This window comes from Pan paniscus, chromosome X (genome assembly GCF_029289425.2).
Source record: "Pan paniscus chromosome X, NHGRI_mPanPan1-v2.0_pri, whole genome shotgun sequence".
Lineage (NCBI taxonomy): Eukaryota > Metazoa > Chordata > Mammalia > Primates > Hominidae > Pan > Pan paniscus.
In genome coordinates this window covers 111237475-111254491 of record NC_073272.2, presented here as the reverse complement: position 1 = coordinate 111254491, position 17017 = coordinate 111237475, and the positions used below count along the sequence as shown (strand labels likewise).

The window sequence follows — 17017 nt, the reverse complement described above, 5'->3', positions numbered from 1 at the left end:
AAAGATTTACAGAAAAATATCCATAGAAGCTTTATTTATAATATGTAAAAAAAACTGGAAACGGCCCAGGTGTCCATCAAAAGGATAAACTATGGCATATTCATACAATGAAATAATATTCAGCAATAAATTTTTGATACACACAACATAGATAAATCCCAAATACATTATGCTGAAAGAAGCCTTACACAAGAGAGCATATACTTTCATTTATGTAGTTAGAAAAACAGAAAACTAATCTATTGGGGAAAACTCAGAACCAAGAGTGGTTACCCAGGGGAATGGTATAGAAAGATTTGACTGGGAAGAAGCATGAAGAGACTTCCTGGGGATGATAATGTTATCTTGATCAGGGCTTGGGTTTCACAAGTATGTGATTTGTCAAACCTCACTGCATCCAACACTTAAGATTTGTGCATTTCACTGCATGTAAACTTTACCTCAAAAGAAAAAAAATCTTTAACAACTATTGAACTCTGGTTAACAATATGCATGAAATGTTTACAGGTAATCTGTACTTAAGTTTGCAATTTTCTTTGAAATGCATCAAAAATGAGGACTTATAGATGGATATGTGAAAAAGCAAGTATAGGAAAATGTTAAGTATAGAACTTAGGTAGTAAATATACACTTTAACTGAACAATTCCTTCAACTGCTCTGTGTTTAAAAGATTTTTATAAGAAAATGTTGGAAAAAAAATAAGCAGTGAGTAAAGAAAAAGAACTAAATTAACAAAATCCTATGCCATGTTTCAAAACAACCAGGAAAGGAAAAACTTCTTGGGTAGTTGAAGCTATTTTAGCAGAGCTAAAAGGAATTAAAGAAAATCAAAACAAACTTCAACTGCTAAAACAAACAAAACAACTGAATATAAAATAGCTTTTTATGAAGGTAAAAATTTTCACTTTGAGGCAGCCAACATACCAGAGCAAGGAAATAAAACATTATTTTAAGTCTAGTATTAGGGTAGAATTTTTTCAACAATTCTGCAAACAATTTGGAAAAACCTGAATTATATAGTCTGGAAAGAGCCAAAAGTTCTGCAAGAAAGATTTGCTAATTATGTGAGGGGACTGACCATCCATATAACACTAATAAATCAATACTATGAACCAATAATGTTTGGCTAGAACAGATTTTAACGTTTTTATTCACTGACTGGTCTGAATTCATAAGAACTGATTCAGTTTAACCTCAATATTGTTTGTAATGACCCCATCCCCTTCACAAAAGGTCTACTCAGTGGCAAGAGACACCTACCAGGAAAAAAACTAAACAATAGTCAGATTTTCTTGTTTCCAAGATCCCCCCTCACCAGCGGCCATAAGGAAAAAAGTAAACTCAAAAGTGGTGGTGATCGGCCGGGCGCGGTGGCTCATGCCTATAATCCCAGCACTTTGGGAAGCCAAGGCGGGCGGATCATCTGAGGTTGGGAGTTTGAGACCAGCCTGACCAACATGGAGAAACCCCGTCTTTACCAAAAATACAACATTAGGCGGGTGTGGTGGCACATGCCTGTAATCCCAGCTACTCCGGAGGCTGAGGCAGAAGAATCACTTGAACCCGGGAGGAGAAGGTTGCAGTGAGCCGAGATCGCACCATTGCACTCCAGCCTGGGCGACAAGACAGAAACTCCATCTCAAAAAAAAAAAAAAAGTGGTGATTATTGGGAAAACAATTACTGAAACAATAAAACCAGAATTGGTTCACTTACCTCAATTAGTTTCCACTACAAATAAATGTCATGTGTTTATTAAAACTAGTTTTACGTGTAGCTAGCAATTAATTACAGAATTTCAAGAACCCATTTTCCATCCTATAGCTTTCCCCAAAACTCCAGATGTTTTAAGGGGCGGACCTTATGTGACAGCCTCTCTACAACCTTATAAGTTTAATTCTTTTCAGGATTCAAGACAACATTTCAAAAAACCCAAACTCATACTAACTTCATAAGCAAACATCTCCTCTCCAGATGGCAGGTTACCAAGGTAGTTTTTATTATCAAAAATTTCAAACAAAATAGCATAATGAACCTAAGTTTCAACGATAATTATTCAATGACACACAGCTAATGTTCTTTCATCTATAATACTCATCCTGAAATTACTTTGAAGCACTTCCCATAATCACTCTAAAGCAGTTTTAGTCACACAGTAGGTCATTACCTAAACTCAGGTCAATCCTTTCCTGAAGCTACATCTCCCACACACAGGCACCCTCCATGTCCCTGAAAAGCATTTTAGGGAAAACTGCCTTTGGTCATTGAGGTAGGAGAGAAGACAAGTGTTCTAAATCAAGTTGCTCCTACTGAAACTTAACATTCTAGGTAGGATGGAGGGAAACAAGAGGTTGTCTCTTGCTACATAGGTTGAGTATCCCTTTTCTGAAATGTTTGGGACCAGAAGTGTTTGGAATTTCAAAATTTTTCAGGTTTGAGAATATTTGCTTTATATTTACTGGTTGAGCATTCCTAATTCGAAATTCCAAATTGCCACAAAGAACATTTTGAGCAGCAAGTCAGTGCTCAAGAAGTTTCAGATTTTGCAGCATTTTGGATTTTCAGATTAGGGATGCTCAACCTGTATTAGTTCTCTTGAATTCTTATATAAATTATATAAATTCTTTATTATAAACGTAAATATAAAAGGCCTTAAAGAGGTTTCATATGAAATGAACTAAATTTGGCCCAGATTTACAAAAGTCTAGATTAAGTTTATGCTCCACCCTTCCCAATAGACTATATCATTCATTATCTATGGAGATTTGTCTAAGTTCTGAATGTCTGGTGTTAACATAAAAAATCCCATGATTTATCCTTTTAAATCCAAAGCTAATTGAAAGGTTATGCCTTGATTATAAGCTTTAAGGAAATGAAAGCTGTTTTAAATTCATAAGTCTTAAATTTCAACAGTAAAACCGACTCAATGTTTTCATCTGCTCTTAATCAAGGCAGAAAGCCACAATCAGTTTTGAGAATATATACAGCATAAAAATGAATTTAATTATTTTTCCTGGCTATGAGAAATTATCCAGCTTTTTACCTTTAGCGTAACCAGATTTATGTCAAGAAGGGGCTGTAAGTAAAGGGTTCCAAACAAATTACAGTGCCTTTGTATTTCCTTCCCCAAACAATTCTAAATGGCTGAAATTTGGTTAAATGCAGAGAAAAGACAGGATACCTTTTGTAACAAGAGCAACTTAAGAGGTAATCTGTAAAAAGGAGAAGTCTACCACTATGTTTATCCTAGATGGTGATTAAGTGTTAGGGTTTTGTTTTGGTTTTCATCACAAAAACCATTTCCTTTTTACCTGGCAGCTGCCTCCAAGAACGACTGCAGACTTCTGCAGCAGTACAGGTTACCCTCACCTCTCCCCCAACAACAGGAGGGCCAGGACTCACTCCTTGATTATTTTTAGAGAAGACTGATTCTAATACATAAACAAAGAGAACTTGCATGATTTAAGCAGGCCACAAATACTGACCTCAATTGATAGTTCACAATCTAGTACACACATTGCTTTCAGGTTACGTTAATGCCAATCATGATTAAATTTCATTAATTGGTAATAGAGCACAAGTCAAGGCAGCATTATGTAAGTTTGAAATAAAAACAAATCTACTGGAAATCTAAGGCAGATGTGCTGTCTCAAAACCCGCCAAATTCCAAATCCATATTTCTCAAGACTACAACCTTCTAAAACACCCCTTAGAAGCTAGTGAACCACTGACAACTGAAAACAGAGGACAATCACTTTCTGTGAATTATGTATACTTCAGAAATGTTTGCACATTCAAAAAATGTTGGGAAGGGGCTGTTCCATGATATAAGCTTGACTAAAACAAACCTTTATGCAAAACACAATTTGCAGGCTGCACAAATTGAGAACCCAGGAGGTTAGCAGAGAAGTTAAAACACTAGTACACACAGTTGGTTGTTATTAAAACATTAGTGCACTACCATCCACCTTAAGTTATCAGATGCTAACTCATAGTGCAAGGCCTTCTTAAAATCAAGGATACAAAAACAAATCCAATCGGTACTGTCTATTATGAAGCAGAAACCTTTAGTACATTGGCTTATTTAGAACTCATCAATATCAATCATCTTGAGAACAGTACATTGAAGATGTATCTTCTTTGCAATGTTCCACTCCAGTACCTTCAACTGTTCAAGTACTTCAAGCCCTGATGTCTCAAATTATTCTTTTTGGCCAAGGTGTAGCCACAGGGGGAAAGGAGAGACTGAGTCACAAAAATAACCTTTTAAGAAAGCGATATAAATAGGTTTTGTGGCAACCAAAGAACACTTTTTAAATAGCTGTTTGTCAGGTGAGACAGAGCAAAGCATTCAGGACGATTTGCCCCTCAGAGAAGAACTGATCAATACAGAACATCTTGTGGTCTTCAGATAGATGAAAGGGAGAAGGCAAAAAAGGATGATGAAATGTGTCTCACAGCAAGCCAAAGCCAAGCCAGGCCTTCAGAGATACAAGATTAAGTCTAAAAACAAAAATGGTAAGATGTGACAATGTCTGGACTCAGAAAACAATACCCCCGAATGAAGGCCTCAGTAGCAAGTTTTTCTCTGACCTTCTCCTGCCCTCCTGTCTCTCAGTCTCCTTCTTCCCCAAAGCTAGCCATAGAAACTAGAATCCCTGTTCCCCAAGGTGGGTCATAGAAACCAGAACCCCTTTTTCCTGAAAGCCAGCCATAAAACCTAAAAATATTACTCTAACTTTTCTAAAACCTAAAGATATTACTCCACCTTTCTGTGTAAAAACTGGTCATAAAAAATTATCTGATTTACCTGGTTTGACTGTATTAAGACCCCCTATTCCAGAGAGGATCCTGTCCCACACCCAGAAGGAAGGAATGTGTGCTCAGAGAGGCCAAGAATACAAACAAGCCTTGTTGGGTTTCCCCTACTCAAGTCCATTAGCAGATCATACCCTTTTTGTCCAATCATATTTCTAATGGCTGTCCATACTTCATTGAAGCTAAGCATAAAAAATGGACAATTTCCCCTGTATTTTTGGGTCTTCATTCTGAAGGTTCCCATGTACACATTAATAAAATTTGTACGCCCTTTCTCTTTATCTGCCTTTTGTGAGCTGAGTTTTTGGTGAACCTTTAGAGGGTGAAGGAGTTTTCCCTTGGCTCCTACAACTATTGAAAGTATAGGATAATGAGAAGTCTGAAGTTCTATAAGAGGGTTATAAATGCTTTAAAAACACACACACACACATACAACATAAAAGGAACATTTTCTGGAGAAAAGGCGTAGATATGGTAGTATGTGCTGCAATGACTCTAGATTAAATAACATCTCAAGTGGCCCTGCAACTACTCCCCACCAGTTCATGCTAAAAATTCACATTCTTTTGCAACCAAAATGCCAGAGAAAAAACATGTTGAAACAATCAAATGTCCGGTACTCTTTGCTGACATGAAAATGCAAAAAGAAAAAATCCCACTCGTTTTGGCAATTTTAAATGCTAATTTTTATTTACTGCTAACTGTGCAAAAGACACCAATTCAATACAGTGCAGTAAAACACTTACATACATCCAGTATTAAACAATAGCATATGGGATAAATCTAAAGCAGAGAACCATGTGCCTTCAAAACTGATATCACAGAATGCAACTGGCTTCAGATAATTCTCAAGAAACCTGAAGAGCTCTTTAATTTAATATTAAGTGAGTTATCCAGAAGCAAAGGCTCTTGGTTTTACTTTCTAGAAAAAAGTGGAAGTTACTCCAATTCTGCATGGTTTAATATGATGTGTGATTTTTGAACCAATGAAATACTTTATATTCATTTTATCAATTGGTACCATCAGCTAATATAAAGCTGACAAATGGCTGACAGGAAAACAGCTGAATACAATGAAGTATGCTCAATATGGGGCTACTTGTACATCCATCTCAATTTCCTTAGTCACAGCCCAAAATAATACCCCTTAATTTTAAAGTACTATTTTAAATCAAAAGATAAAATAATTTTAAAGACAAATACAATAGTAAACACTAATCACCTAAATCATTTAACCACTAACATAAAATACTTTTTAAAAACAAAAACAGCAAGAAAATGGCAGTGCAAGAATACTTCATACTGCTGGATCTTACATACCCTGAGGTACATAATGAGAAGCTGGGGGAGATGGAGCAACACAGCCAATTGGCCCAGGATTTATAGCACCATGAATTTGAGAAGAACCACCATATGCTGTACCAACTGGATGCCAGGGGGGAACACAGGAATAATCTGGCACAACCGGAAGGCAGGAGTCAAAACCTGGCAAAGGTGGCTGCCCATAGGGATCTGACATTACTGGATAATAGACTGCTCCATGAGGGACAGATGAAGAATCAGCATTCGGAAAAGTATCTGAAAGAAAGGATGTATACAGTCTACTTTATATACAAAAATTCACCAAAACAGAACCCCATGCAACATAAATGGATGTTCTTATGTGTGAAAATAAAATTAACTATAAGAAAGATCACAGCAATTGCAGCAGGAGCACTTTAAATACAAATATTGAGTAAAGATAATATGAAAATTTCCAAATTAAAACACTGTGAAATATATGTGTCAAATCTATTCAATGTACAGACAGCTATCTTTCCAGGATGATTTAGGTATCAGCAAGCTAAATACATAAATATTCTTTAGAGTCCTTCTAGTTAATTAAATTCTTGTAAGAGGTGGTCACAATTGAGTTATCCAATAGTTTTACAGTATTCATCATCCGAATAACCATTTAGCAATGAAAAACTCAGGTGTCTAGACATTCTGGTCTATACCTGAAAGTATAGTTCTGAAGAACACCCTAAAAGTGTCATCTCCTGAATGTCATTAAGATCACATTTTAATTTCATAGCACTTTTGCCATAAGTCAGTTCCAGTAGAAATAAATGCTGTTTTAATCTTGCTATAATGAGTATACACATTAGACAAAAAAAAAAAATTCATTACTTGGGCTTAGATTAACTCTGTGAAATTAAGACTGCCACTGCCTCATAGTTAACTACAATTAAAAATAGCTCTATAAAAGGTATATTGCACAAAATTCAAAAAAAAAGATTGACACTGTAATATGCTTTAAAAATGGAAAGGAAGAGAGAAATTAGTATTCCTAATATGCACCAGGTAATAGTATACTTATACATAAGGTCCCAATTAGTTCTTCTAACAACCCTGGCAAGTCAGGTACGAACTCCTGACCTCAGGTGATCCACCTGCCGCAGCCTCCCAAAGTGCTGGGATTATAGGCGTGAACCACCGCACCTGGCTCAGTGAAGTATTTTAATACCTAGCCTTTCAGATAATTGTAGATATTCTTTGATGCTACACCCAAACTACATAAGTGGTAGTTCCTCAAAGGTCACTAGCAATGTGGATTTTCATGCTCTGTTACATTAAAATCCACTGTTTTATCTTGCACTTGGAAAGATCTGTTACAAAAATCACACCTTGGTCATATCATGCATTGGTAATTGGGAAACTCTTCCTTCACTGAGTTATGCAGATCTTCCAAATGTTGACACATTTCCTCATACAATTTAAGAAACTACATTCAGCTCTACTTATCTTATTACAGGAGTTTTAATTGGTGGGAAGGTGTCAAGCTCATGGTGGAAGATACATGTTTTCCAAAATTCTAATTTTTATTTGAAAGCTAAAATTGTATCTTTGGCAACAAATATTACTAGTTATTTATCCTAAAGTGACAGGCTCACTTTGTTCATTTAAGAAAATGCCGGCCAGATCAACTAAGTGTGAATAATGATAGTTTATCCCTCTTTCAAGTCAGCAAGTACAACTCATAACTTAATAGCACAAGTCTTTTTCCTTAAGTTAATCATTATACTTCATTTAGTATGCAGAAGTGTTTTATAAGTAGTTCCATTTTTGTCACAAAGAAAAATACAACTATTCAAGGATAAAAATTTAGTAAAAATGTCTTTGATTAAACAAAAAAAAATAAGATTGGCATTTTTGTACCATGGGTGTGTGGCAGTGAGAAAAACACTGATTACTAGCAGAGTCTGGGGTCAGTACCAACTAGTGCTTAGGTGTCAGCAGTTTTACCCACCACTGGTTTCTATGTCCTCAATGAAATTGCAAGCCAGTGAAAGGGGCAAATAAACTCTTAGTATTATTGTGAACACTTCTGACCTCATGAATCCCTTGAAAGAGTCTTAGGGACCACAAGAGGTCCACATATCATGCTTTGAGAATCACTGGTGTAGTACATGGACCTGATGAAATATATGAAAGCTATTATTGAATAACACACAATAAAATCAACTGTCTTTCTTGCTGGCAATCTCATTACACACTCACCATTTGCTGATGCTTCCGCCTGTATGCCATCTTCTCTCCTCACCTCACTGTAGCATTGAGGAACGGTTTGATCTACCAGAGGTGGCTCAGTATAGACTGGATAATTCTCTACATGAAGCTGCTGCTGCATCTGTGGCACATAGACCATGGAGTGCCAGTAGCTGTGGTAATAGCACTTGAGCAAGAAAGGGCAACAAAAAAACAAGAAACTTCACTCTTCTCTATTCTTAATGTAATACAGTTCCCCACAGACAAAAAAAAAAAAAAAGTAAGAATTGGGCCATGATTTTCAGGTGAGGTAGCAATGACTTTTTTGACCTAAAAACTTGACAGTCTGTTCTCTATTAGAACTTTAGGATCTTTTGCAGCATTTGTATCTCATATTTAAACCTAAGAATTCTTTTAGGAAATAATCTAAAAGACCTGTATACAAAGGTGTCTTTTATAGTATTTTTAAAAGCAAAAAACATTGCACATAGTATTTAACAACAGGGAACTGGATAAATTATATACCCGTAATGAAATACTATACAGGCAACGAAAATCATGCTGTCAAATATTTAAAGAAAAAATGCTTGTATTGTTAAAAGATTTAAAAATTATACAGCATAATCCATAGTTTGTAAAATACAAAATTGTAAGAAAAAATATAAAAGTATACAGTGATCATAGAGGTGATTTTAGTTTTCTTTATACCACAGTATTTTCAAAATGTACTACAATGGACACTATGATTTCTAATAAGAAAAATATTGAAATATCTATTCAGCATCTCCTGGTATTCTATGATGTAAAAGGCAGAATATTTTTAAATGCCTCAGTGAAATAGATTACAAAGTTTCCACATGTGACTATAATAAACTAACATAACAGAAGGGGCAAGTGGTTTATCAATTCTTGAAACTAAATTTAGGAAAAATAGTCTCAAAGAACAAAAACCCACCCCATTACTCTTAATTTATAGATGTGTACTATTTGGGAAGACAGTTTTCTTGGCACTGACATGTCTAAAGCTTCAGGGAAATCAGTGTCAGGGAATATGAACTAATCTGAGTATTATCCAGGAGAGCACAGAGTTTATCATCATCTGACAGATCTTAAGATGCATTATTTCTTTCAGTAAATATGCCATCTTGTTACATTTTAAGTCAAGTGTATTTCAGAGGGAAAGTGATCCCTGAAAGACTAAAATAAAAGAGCTCTCACCTCAACTCGGAGACACCTTTCACTGATAAAGACATTTGTCAGTACCCACCTGCCTCTACAACTCAGGGGAGTGGTGAAAAAACAGTGTTGAGCAAGCATCTATGAACACATGAGTGCTTTAAAAATGCAGCTATTTTTATTTTTATATTTATTATACAAGTTTTGGGATACACATGCAGAACATGCAGGTTTGTTACATGGGTATACATGTGCCATGGTGGTTTTCTACACCCATCAATCTGTCACCTACATTAGGTATTTGTCCTAATGCTCTCCCTCCCTTTGCCCCCAACCCCCCGACAGGCCCCAATGTGTGATGTTCACCTCCCTGTGCCCGTATGTTCTCACTGTTCAACTCCCACTTATGAGTGAGAACATGCGGTGTTTGGTTTTCTGTCCTTGTGATAGTTTGCTGAGAATGGTTGCCAGCTTCATCCATGTCCCTACAAAGGACATGAACTCATTCTTTTTTATGGCTGCATAGTATTCCATGGTGTGTATGTGCCACATTTTCTTTATGCAGTCTATCATTGATGGGTATGTGAGTTGGTTCCAAGTCTTTGGCATTGTGAATAGTGCTGCAGTAAACATACATGTGCATGTGTCTTTATAAAATGATTTATAATCCTTTGGGTATATACCCAGTAATGGGATTGCTAAATCAAATTGTATTCCTCATTCTAGATCCTTGAGGAATTACCACACTGTCTTCCACAATGGTTGAACTGATTTACACTCCAACCAACAGTGTAAAAGTGTTCCTATTTCTCCACATCCTCTCCAGCATCTGTTGTTTCCTGACTTTTTAATGACTGCCATTCTAACTGGCATGAGATGGTATCTCATTGTGCTTTTGATTTGCATTTCTCTAATGACCAGTGATGAGTTCTTCCTGTTTGTTGGCCACATAAATGTCTTCTTTTGAAAAGTGTCTGTTCATATTCTTTGCCCACTTTTTGATGGGGTTGTTTATTTCTTGTAAATTTAAGTTCCTTGTAGATTCTGGATATTAGCCCTTTGTCAGATGGATAGATTGCAAAACTTTTCTCCCATTCTGTAGGTTGCCTGTTCACACTGATAGGTTCTTTTTCTGTGCAGAAGCTCTTTAGTTTAATTAGATCCCACTTGTCAATTTTAGTTTTGCTTTTGTTGCCATTGCTTTTGGTGTTTTAGTCATGAAGTTTTTGCCCACGCCTATGTCCTGAATGGTACTGCCTAGGTTTTCTTCTAGGGTTTTTATGGTTTTAGGTCTTAAAGTCTTTAATCCATCTTGAGTTAATTTTTGTATAAGATGTAAGGAATGGGTCCAGTTTCAGTTTTCTGCATATGGTTAGCCAGTTTTCCCAGCACCATTTATTAAATAGGGAATCCTTTCCCCATTCCTTGTTTTTGTCAGGTTTGCCAAAGATCAGATGGTTGTAGATGTGTGGTGTTATTTCTGAGTCCTCTGTTCTGTTCTATTGGTCTATATACCTGTTTTGGTACCAGTACCATGCTGTTTTGGTTACTGTGGCCTTGTAAAATAGTTTGAAGTCAGATAGCACAATGCCTCCAGCTTTGTTCTTTTTGCTTGGGATTGTCTTGGCTATATGGACTCTTTTTTGGTTCCATATGAAATTTAAAGTAGTTTTTTCTAATTCTGTGAAGGAAGTGAATGGTAGCTTGATGGGAATAACATTGAATCTATAAATTACTTTGGGCAGTATGGCCATTTTCATGATATTGATTTTTCCTATCCATAAGCATGGAACGTTTTTCCCTTTGTGTCCTCTCTTATATCATTGAGCAGTGATTTGTAGTTCTCCTTGAAGAGGTCCTTCACATCCCTTGTAAGTTGGATTCCTAGGTATTTTATTCTCTTTGTAGCAATAGTGAATGGGAATTCACTCATGATTTGGCTATCATTGGTGTATAGACATGCTTGTGATTTTTGCACACTGATTTTGTGTTGCACACAACTTCAACTTTGCTGAAGTTGCTTATCAGCTTAAGGAGCTTTTGGGCTGAGACAATGGGGTTTTTAAAATATACAGTTATGTCATCTGCAAACAAAGACAAAGTGACTTCCTGTCTTCCTATTCGTATACTCCTTTCTTTCTTTCTTTCTCTTTCTTTCTTTCTTTCTCTTTCTTTCTTTTTTTCTTTCTTTCTCTCTTTCTCTCTTTCTTTCTTTCTGCCCTGGCCAGAACTTCCTATACTATGCTGAATAGGAGTGGTGAGAGAGGACATCCTTGTCTTGTACCGGTTTTCAAAGGGAATGCTTCCAGCTTTTGCCCATTCAGTATGATATTGGCTGTGGGTTTGTCATAAATAGCTCTTATTAATTTGAGATACATTCCATCAATACCTAGTTTATAGAGAGTTTTTAGCATGAAGGGGTGTTGAATTTTATAGAAGGCCTTTTCTGCATCTATTGAGATAATCATGTGGTTTTTGTCATTGGTTCTGTTTATGTGATGGATTACATTTATTGATTTGCATATGTTGAACCACCCTTGCATCCCAGGGATGAAGCCAACTTGATTGTGGTGGATAAGCTTTTTAATGTGCTGCTGGATTCGGTTTGCCAGTATTTTATTGAGGATTTTCACATCGATGTTCATCAGGGATATTGGCCTGAAATTTTCTTTTTTTGTTGTGTCTCTGCCAGGTTTTGCTATCAGGATGATGTTGGCTTCATAAAATGAGTTAGAAAGGAGTTCCTCTCTTTCTATTGATTGGAATCGTTCAGAAGGAATAGTACCAGCTCCTCTTTGTACCTCTGGTAGAATTCGGCTGTGAATCCATCTGGTCCTGGACTTTTTTTGGTTGGTAGGCTATTAATTACTGCCTCAATTTCAGAACTTGTTATTGGTCTACTCAGGAATTCGACTTCTTCCTGGTTTAGTCTTGGGAGGGTGTGTGTGTCCAGGAATTTATCCATTTCTTCTAGATTTTCTAGTTTATTTGCATAGAGGTGTTTATAGTATTCTCTGATGGCAGTTTGTATTTCTGTGGTATCATTTTTTATTGTGTCTATTTGATTCTTCTCTCTTTTCTTCTTTATTCACCTGGCTAATGGTCTATTTTGTTAATCTTTTCAAAACAAACCAGCTCCTGGATTCAGATTTTTTGAAGGGTTTTTTGTGTCTCTATCAGCTCTGCTCTGATCTTAGTTATTTCTTGTCTTTTGCTAGGTTTTGAATTTGTTTGCTTTTGCTTCTCTAGTTCTTTTAATTGTGATGTTAGGGTGTTGATTTTAGATATTTCCCAGTTTCTCATGTGGGTATTTAGTGCTATAAATTTCCCTCTAAACGCTGCTTTAGCTGTGTCTCAAAGATTCTGGTACATTGTGTCTTTGTTCTCATTGGTTTCAAAGAACAAAATACAGTGCCTTAAATTTCTTCGAATTTGTCTAATTTTCACATAAAATGGAAAGATAGTCATAAAAATATTTTAGGATAATTCATTTATTTTGAGACAGAACACCACAGTGAAAAGTTAGCATGTAATGTTAAATATGATGGCTCATCTAATATATGCTGATTGTGCTGCTTACAGCCCAGTACCCCTCTCTTCAGTTTAACGACTATTTTATAAGAGAAACTAAAGCACTGGGAGGCTAAAGCAGACAACTGAACTATGTCATCTTCAGAGATCTCTTAGACAGAATTAAAATGTTTAGTCCCCTTAATGATTTTGGCTTTTGAAGTTCAAGAGTCTGATTATCAAAACGGTCTATACTTTGAAAATAGGGCTTATCAAAGAAATTTTAACATGGCACTTACCTGCAATCCTAGATTGAAATAGTACTGCAAAACTTTTGTATCTAAAATTAAAAATCAAAAAAATTAGTGACTTGACTGACATAAGCAATTAGAATTATCTTTTAAAAGCTTTTCTGGCTGGGCACGGTGGCTCATGCCTGTAATCCCAGCACTTTGGGAGGCCTAGATGGGCAGATAACTTGAGGTCAGGAGTTCAAGACCATCCTGGCCAACATGGTGAAACCCTGTCTCTACTAAAACTACAAAAATTAGCCGGACGTGGTGGCGGGTGCCTGTAATCCCAGCTACTCAGGAGGCTGAGGCAGGAGAATCACTTGAATCTGGGAGGTGAAGGTTGCACTGAGCCGAGATCATGCCACTGCACTCCAGCCTGGGTGACAGAGCGAGACTCCATCTCAAAAAAGAAAAAAAAAAAGCTTTTCTGTTTGAGCATTATTAAGATATCAATGTAATCTTGCCACATTAATACCACTCTCAATTTTACCTTATAGTAAATGACTACTTACCTACCAATATAGGTAAAATTATTTTCTCATCTACGGTTTAGTTACCAAATAAAATTTTTATTTCTAATCTTAATTGTAGGCAGATGTTACAGGAATGTCACTTTGGTAATATTTAGGAAGAATCCAATAAAGGCATTTTCTTGTTTGTTTCAAATGGAATTTTTACTTTAATACACTTCTAGAACATAAACAATCATTTTGGTCCTCAGTTACTAGCACTTATATACAGTACAGACTAATACTCTACTGACAGAGATTAGTGATGCCTGCTGAGACAATTAGAACAATATGAAACAATTCATCCTGTTTTTATTTACCATGACTGACATACCACCACCAGAACTCCAAAGAGAAGGGCAATGAGCAAGGTAATTTCTCTTGACATTATGAAACTAAACTATTTCATAAATGAACAAAAACTGTTCTTAGCATTCCAATTGGACCTCTAAATGTATTTTTATTGTTTGACCTGAGATCCACACATATTTTTATTTATAAAGTAATATAACCTGAGTTCCACTAACAGATGAACTTTTAGAAAACCCCTCTTTAAGTTGGAGACTCCCTACACATACAAATACATTTATTGCCATTTTTTTAAAAAAATCAGCTTGTATTTTGACTATTATATAGGAGCACAGCATAAAGCCTAATGCTCAAGCTACATAATATTTTTAAAAAATAGTAGGAAATAAATTCATGAGTGGCATGGGATTCTACTTGATACATATATGTATCAAATAACTTGTATACACAAACGCACGTAGCAGTATTAATAGCCAGAAAGTAAAAGCAACCCAAATGTTCCTCAACTAATAGATAAAATATGATACAGACATACTTTGGAGATATCATGGCTTTGGTTCCAGAAAAAAATAAAGCCAATATTGCAAGGAAGTGAGTCACACCAATTTTTTGGTTTCCCAGTAAATATGCTTATGTACTGGGCGTTATGCTTATGGCCGGGCGTGGTGGCCCAGGCCTGTAATGCCAGCACTTTGGGAGGCCAAGGTGGATGGATCATGAGGTCAGGAGATCGAGACCATTCTGGCCAACATGGTGAAACCCCGTCTCTACTAAAAATACAAAAATTAGCCAGGTGTGGTGGCACGTGCCTGTAATCCCAGCTACCCGGGAGGCTGAGGCAGGAGAATCACTTGAACCTGGGAGGTGGAGGTTTCTGTGAGCTGAGCTCGCGCCACTGCACTTCAGCCTGGCAACAGAGCAAGACTCTGTTGCAAAAAAAAAAAAAAAAAAGTTATGCTTATACATTATACTGTAGTCTTTTAAGAGTATAATAGTGTTAGGTCTAAGAAAACAATGTACATACCTTAATTTTAAAATATGTTATTGCTGGCCGGGCACAGTGGCTCACGCCTGTAATCCCAGCACTCTGGGAGGCCAAGGCAGGCGAACCACTTGAGGTCAGGAGTTCGAGACCAGCCTGGCCAACATGGAGAAACTCCATCTCTACTAAAAATACAAAAACTTAGCTGGGCATGGTGGCGGGTGCCTGTAATGCCAGCTACTTGGGAGGCTGAGGCAGGAGAATTGCTTGAGCTCGGGAGGCAGAGGTTGTAGTGAGCCAAGATTGCACCACTGCACTCCAGCCTGGGCGACAGAGACTCTCCATCTCAAAATAAATAAATAAATAAATAAATAAATAAATAAATAAACAAACAATACAATACAATACTGCTAAAAAATGCTGACAGAAATGAAGGGAGAAAAGGGAGAACATGTTGTTGGAAAAATGGTGCCAATAGATTTGCTTGACACAGGGTTCTCACAAATCTTCAATTTGTAAAAAAAATAAAAATCACAATATCTGTAGAACACAATAAAGCAAAGTGCAACAAAATGGAGTATGCCAATACATCCATACGATGCCATTTTTTTGGCCATAAAAAAGAATAAAGTACTGATACATGCAACAACATGAACCTTGAAAATAGTATGCTTAGAGAAAAAAAGTTAGTTGCAAAAGCCCACATATTGTATGATTCTATTTACATGAAATGTCCAGAATAGGCAAATCCATGGCCAAACTAGAGGAGCGATTGCTAAGGCCAGGGAGAATGGGGAGCACCTACTAACGAATACATGATATATTCTCGGGGTTAGTAGAACTTAGATGGAAGAGTGAATGGGGAAAGAATTTGAGTTGAAGCACCACGCCAGCAGAGGCTTAGGAGAAGAAAACCTGCTACATAGAGTTCACACAGGAGTAGAAAGAGATAAGGCTGGAATAGAGACTAGATTGTGGAAAGTCATAAATGCCATACTTAGTCTGTTGAACTTTAATCTACAGAAACCAAAGAATCACTGAAGAGTTCTGAGCTAGGAACAGACACAAAGTGGAATAGTACCAGAGCAGTGAGACCAATGGAGAAGCTACTCTAACTGTTCAGGGACAAGGTAATAAAGGCATGACCTAGGAAAGAGGCAGTGGATATTTTTTAAAAACACTCTGTGAAACACAGATTTTTAATAAATCAGCCAAGGGTAACATGCAAAAATCAATTTTATTTTTATGTACAGGACAAAATTGGAAAATAAAAGTTTTAAAATTCTGTTTACTACAGTTCCAAAAACCCAAATACATAGGAACACATTTAACAGAAGATGTAGAAGACTTCTACACCAAAAAAAAAAAAGTTGAGAAACCAAACGCAACCTAAATAAATTGACGGGTATACTATGATACCACGTTCATGAATTCAAAGAGACCATACTGTTAAGAATTGGCATTCTCCCCAAATTGAGCCATAGATTATAAACACAATCCCTAATTTCCAGACGGTTTTTTTTTTTGGTAAAATTTGATAGTGTAAGAGACATGCAAATGACCCTACCTTACTTCAAACCTTACTAAAAAGACAGTATAGTACTGATGTAAGGATTAAAAAATTGATCAATGCAACAAAAGAGGGCACAGAAATAGACCTGCACTTAAAACAGTCATTTGATTTTTGACTAAAACACCAAAGTGATCCAACGAGGAAAGGAAAATCTTTTTCACAAATGGTACTGCTGGAATACTGGAGATCCATGAAGAAAAAAAAATCACCTCCACCATCCACAAAAATGAATTTGAGATGAATAGTGGACTTAAACATAAAACTAAATGAATTAAGCTTTTAAAGGAAAACATAGGAAACAATCATAACGACTTTGGAGT

General features: G+C 36.4%; 1 protein-coding gene across 9 annotated transcripts in view; it reads right to left on the bottom strand.

Annotated features, from left to right (window-relative positions):
* Nucleotides 1–5479: 5479 nt before the first annotated feature.
* The window catches only part of ALG13 (ALG13 UDP-N-acetylglucosaminyltransferase subunit), a 79226-nt gene continuing 67688 nt past the window's right edge, over nucleotides 5480–17017 (bottom strand). For all 9 annotated transcript variants that reach the window (XM_034950685.3, XM_008975555.7, XM_034950688.4 and 6 more), the window contains 3 exons: nucleotides 13331–13371; nucleotides 8358–8532; nucleotides 5480–6395 (listed from right to left, as the gene is read on the bottom strand). In XM_034950685.3, the coding sequence (XP_034806576.1) occupies nucleotides 6130–6395; nucleotides 8358–8532; nucleotides 13331–13371 (482 nt within the window). In that variant the 3' untranslated portion in view covers nucleotides 5480–6129. The remainder of the gene's footprint in view (nucleotides 6396–8357; nucleotides 8533–13330; nucleotides 13372–17017) is intronic.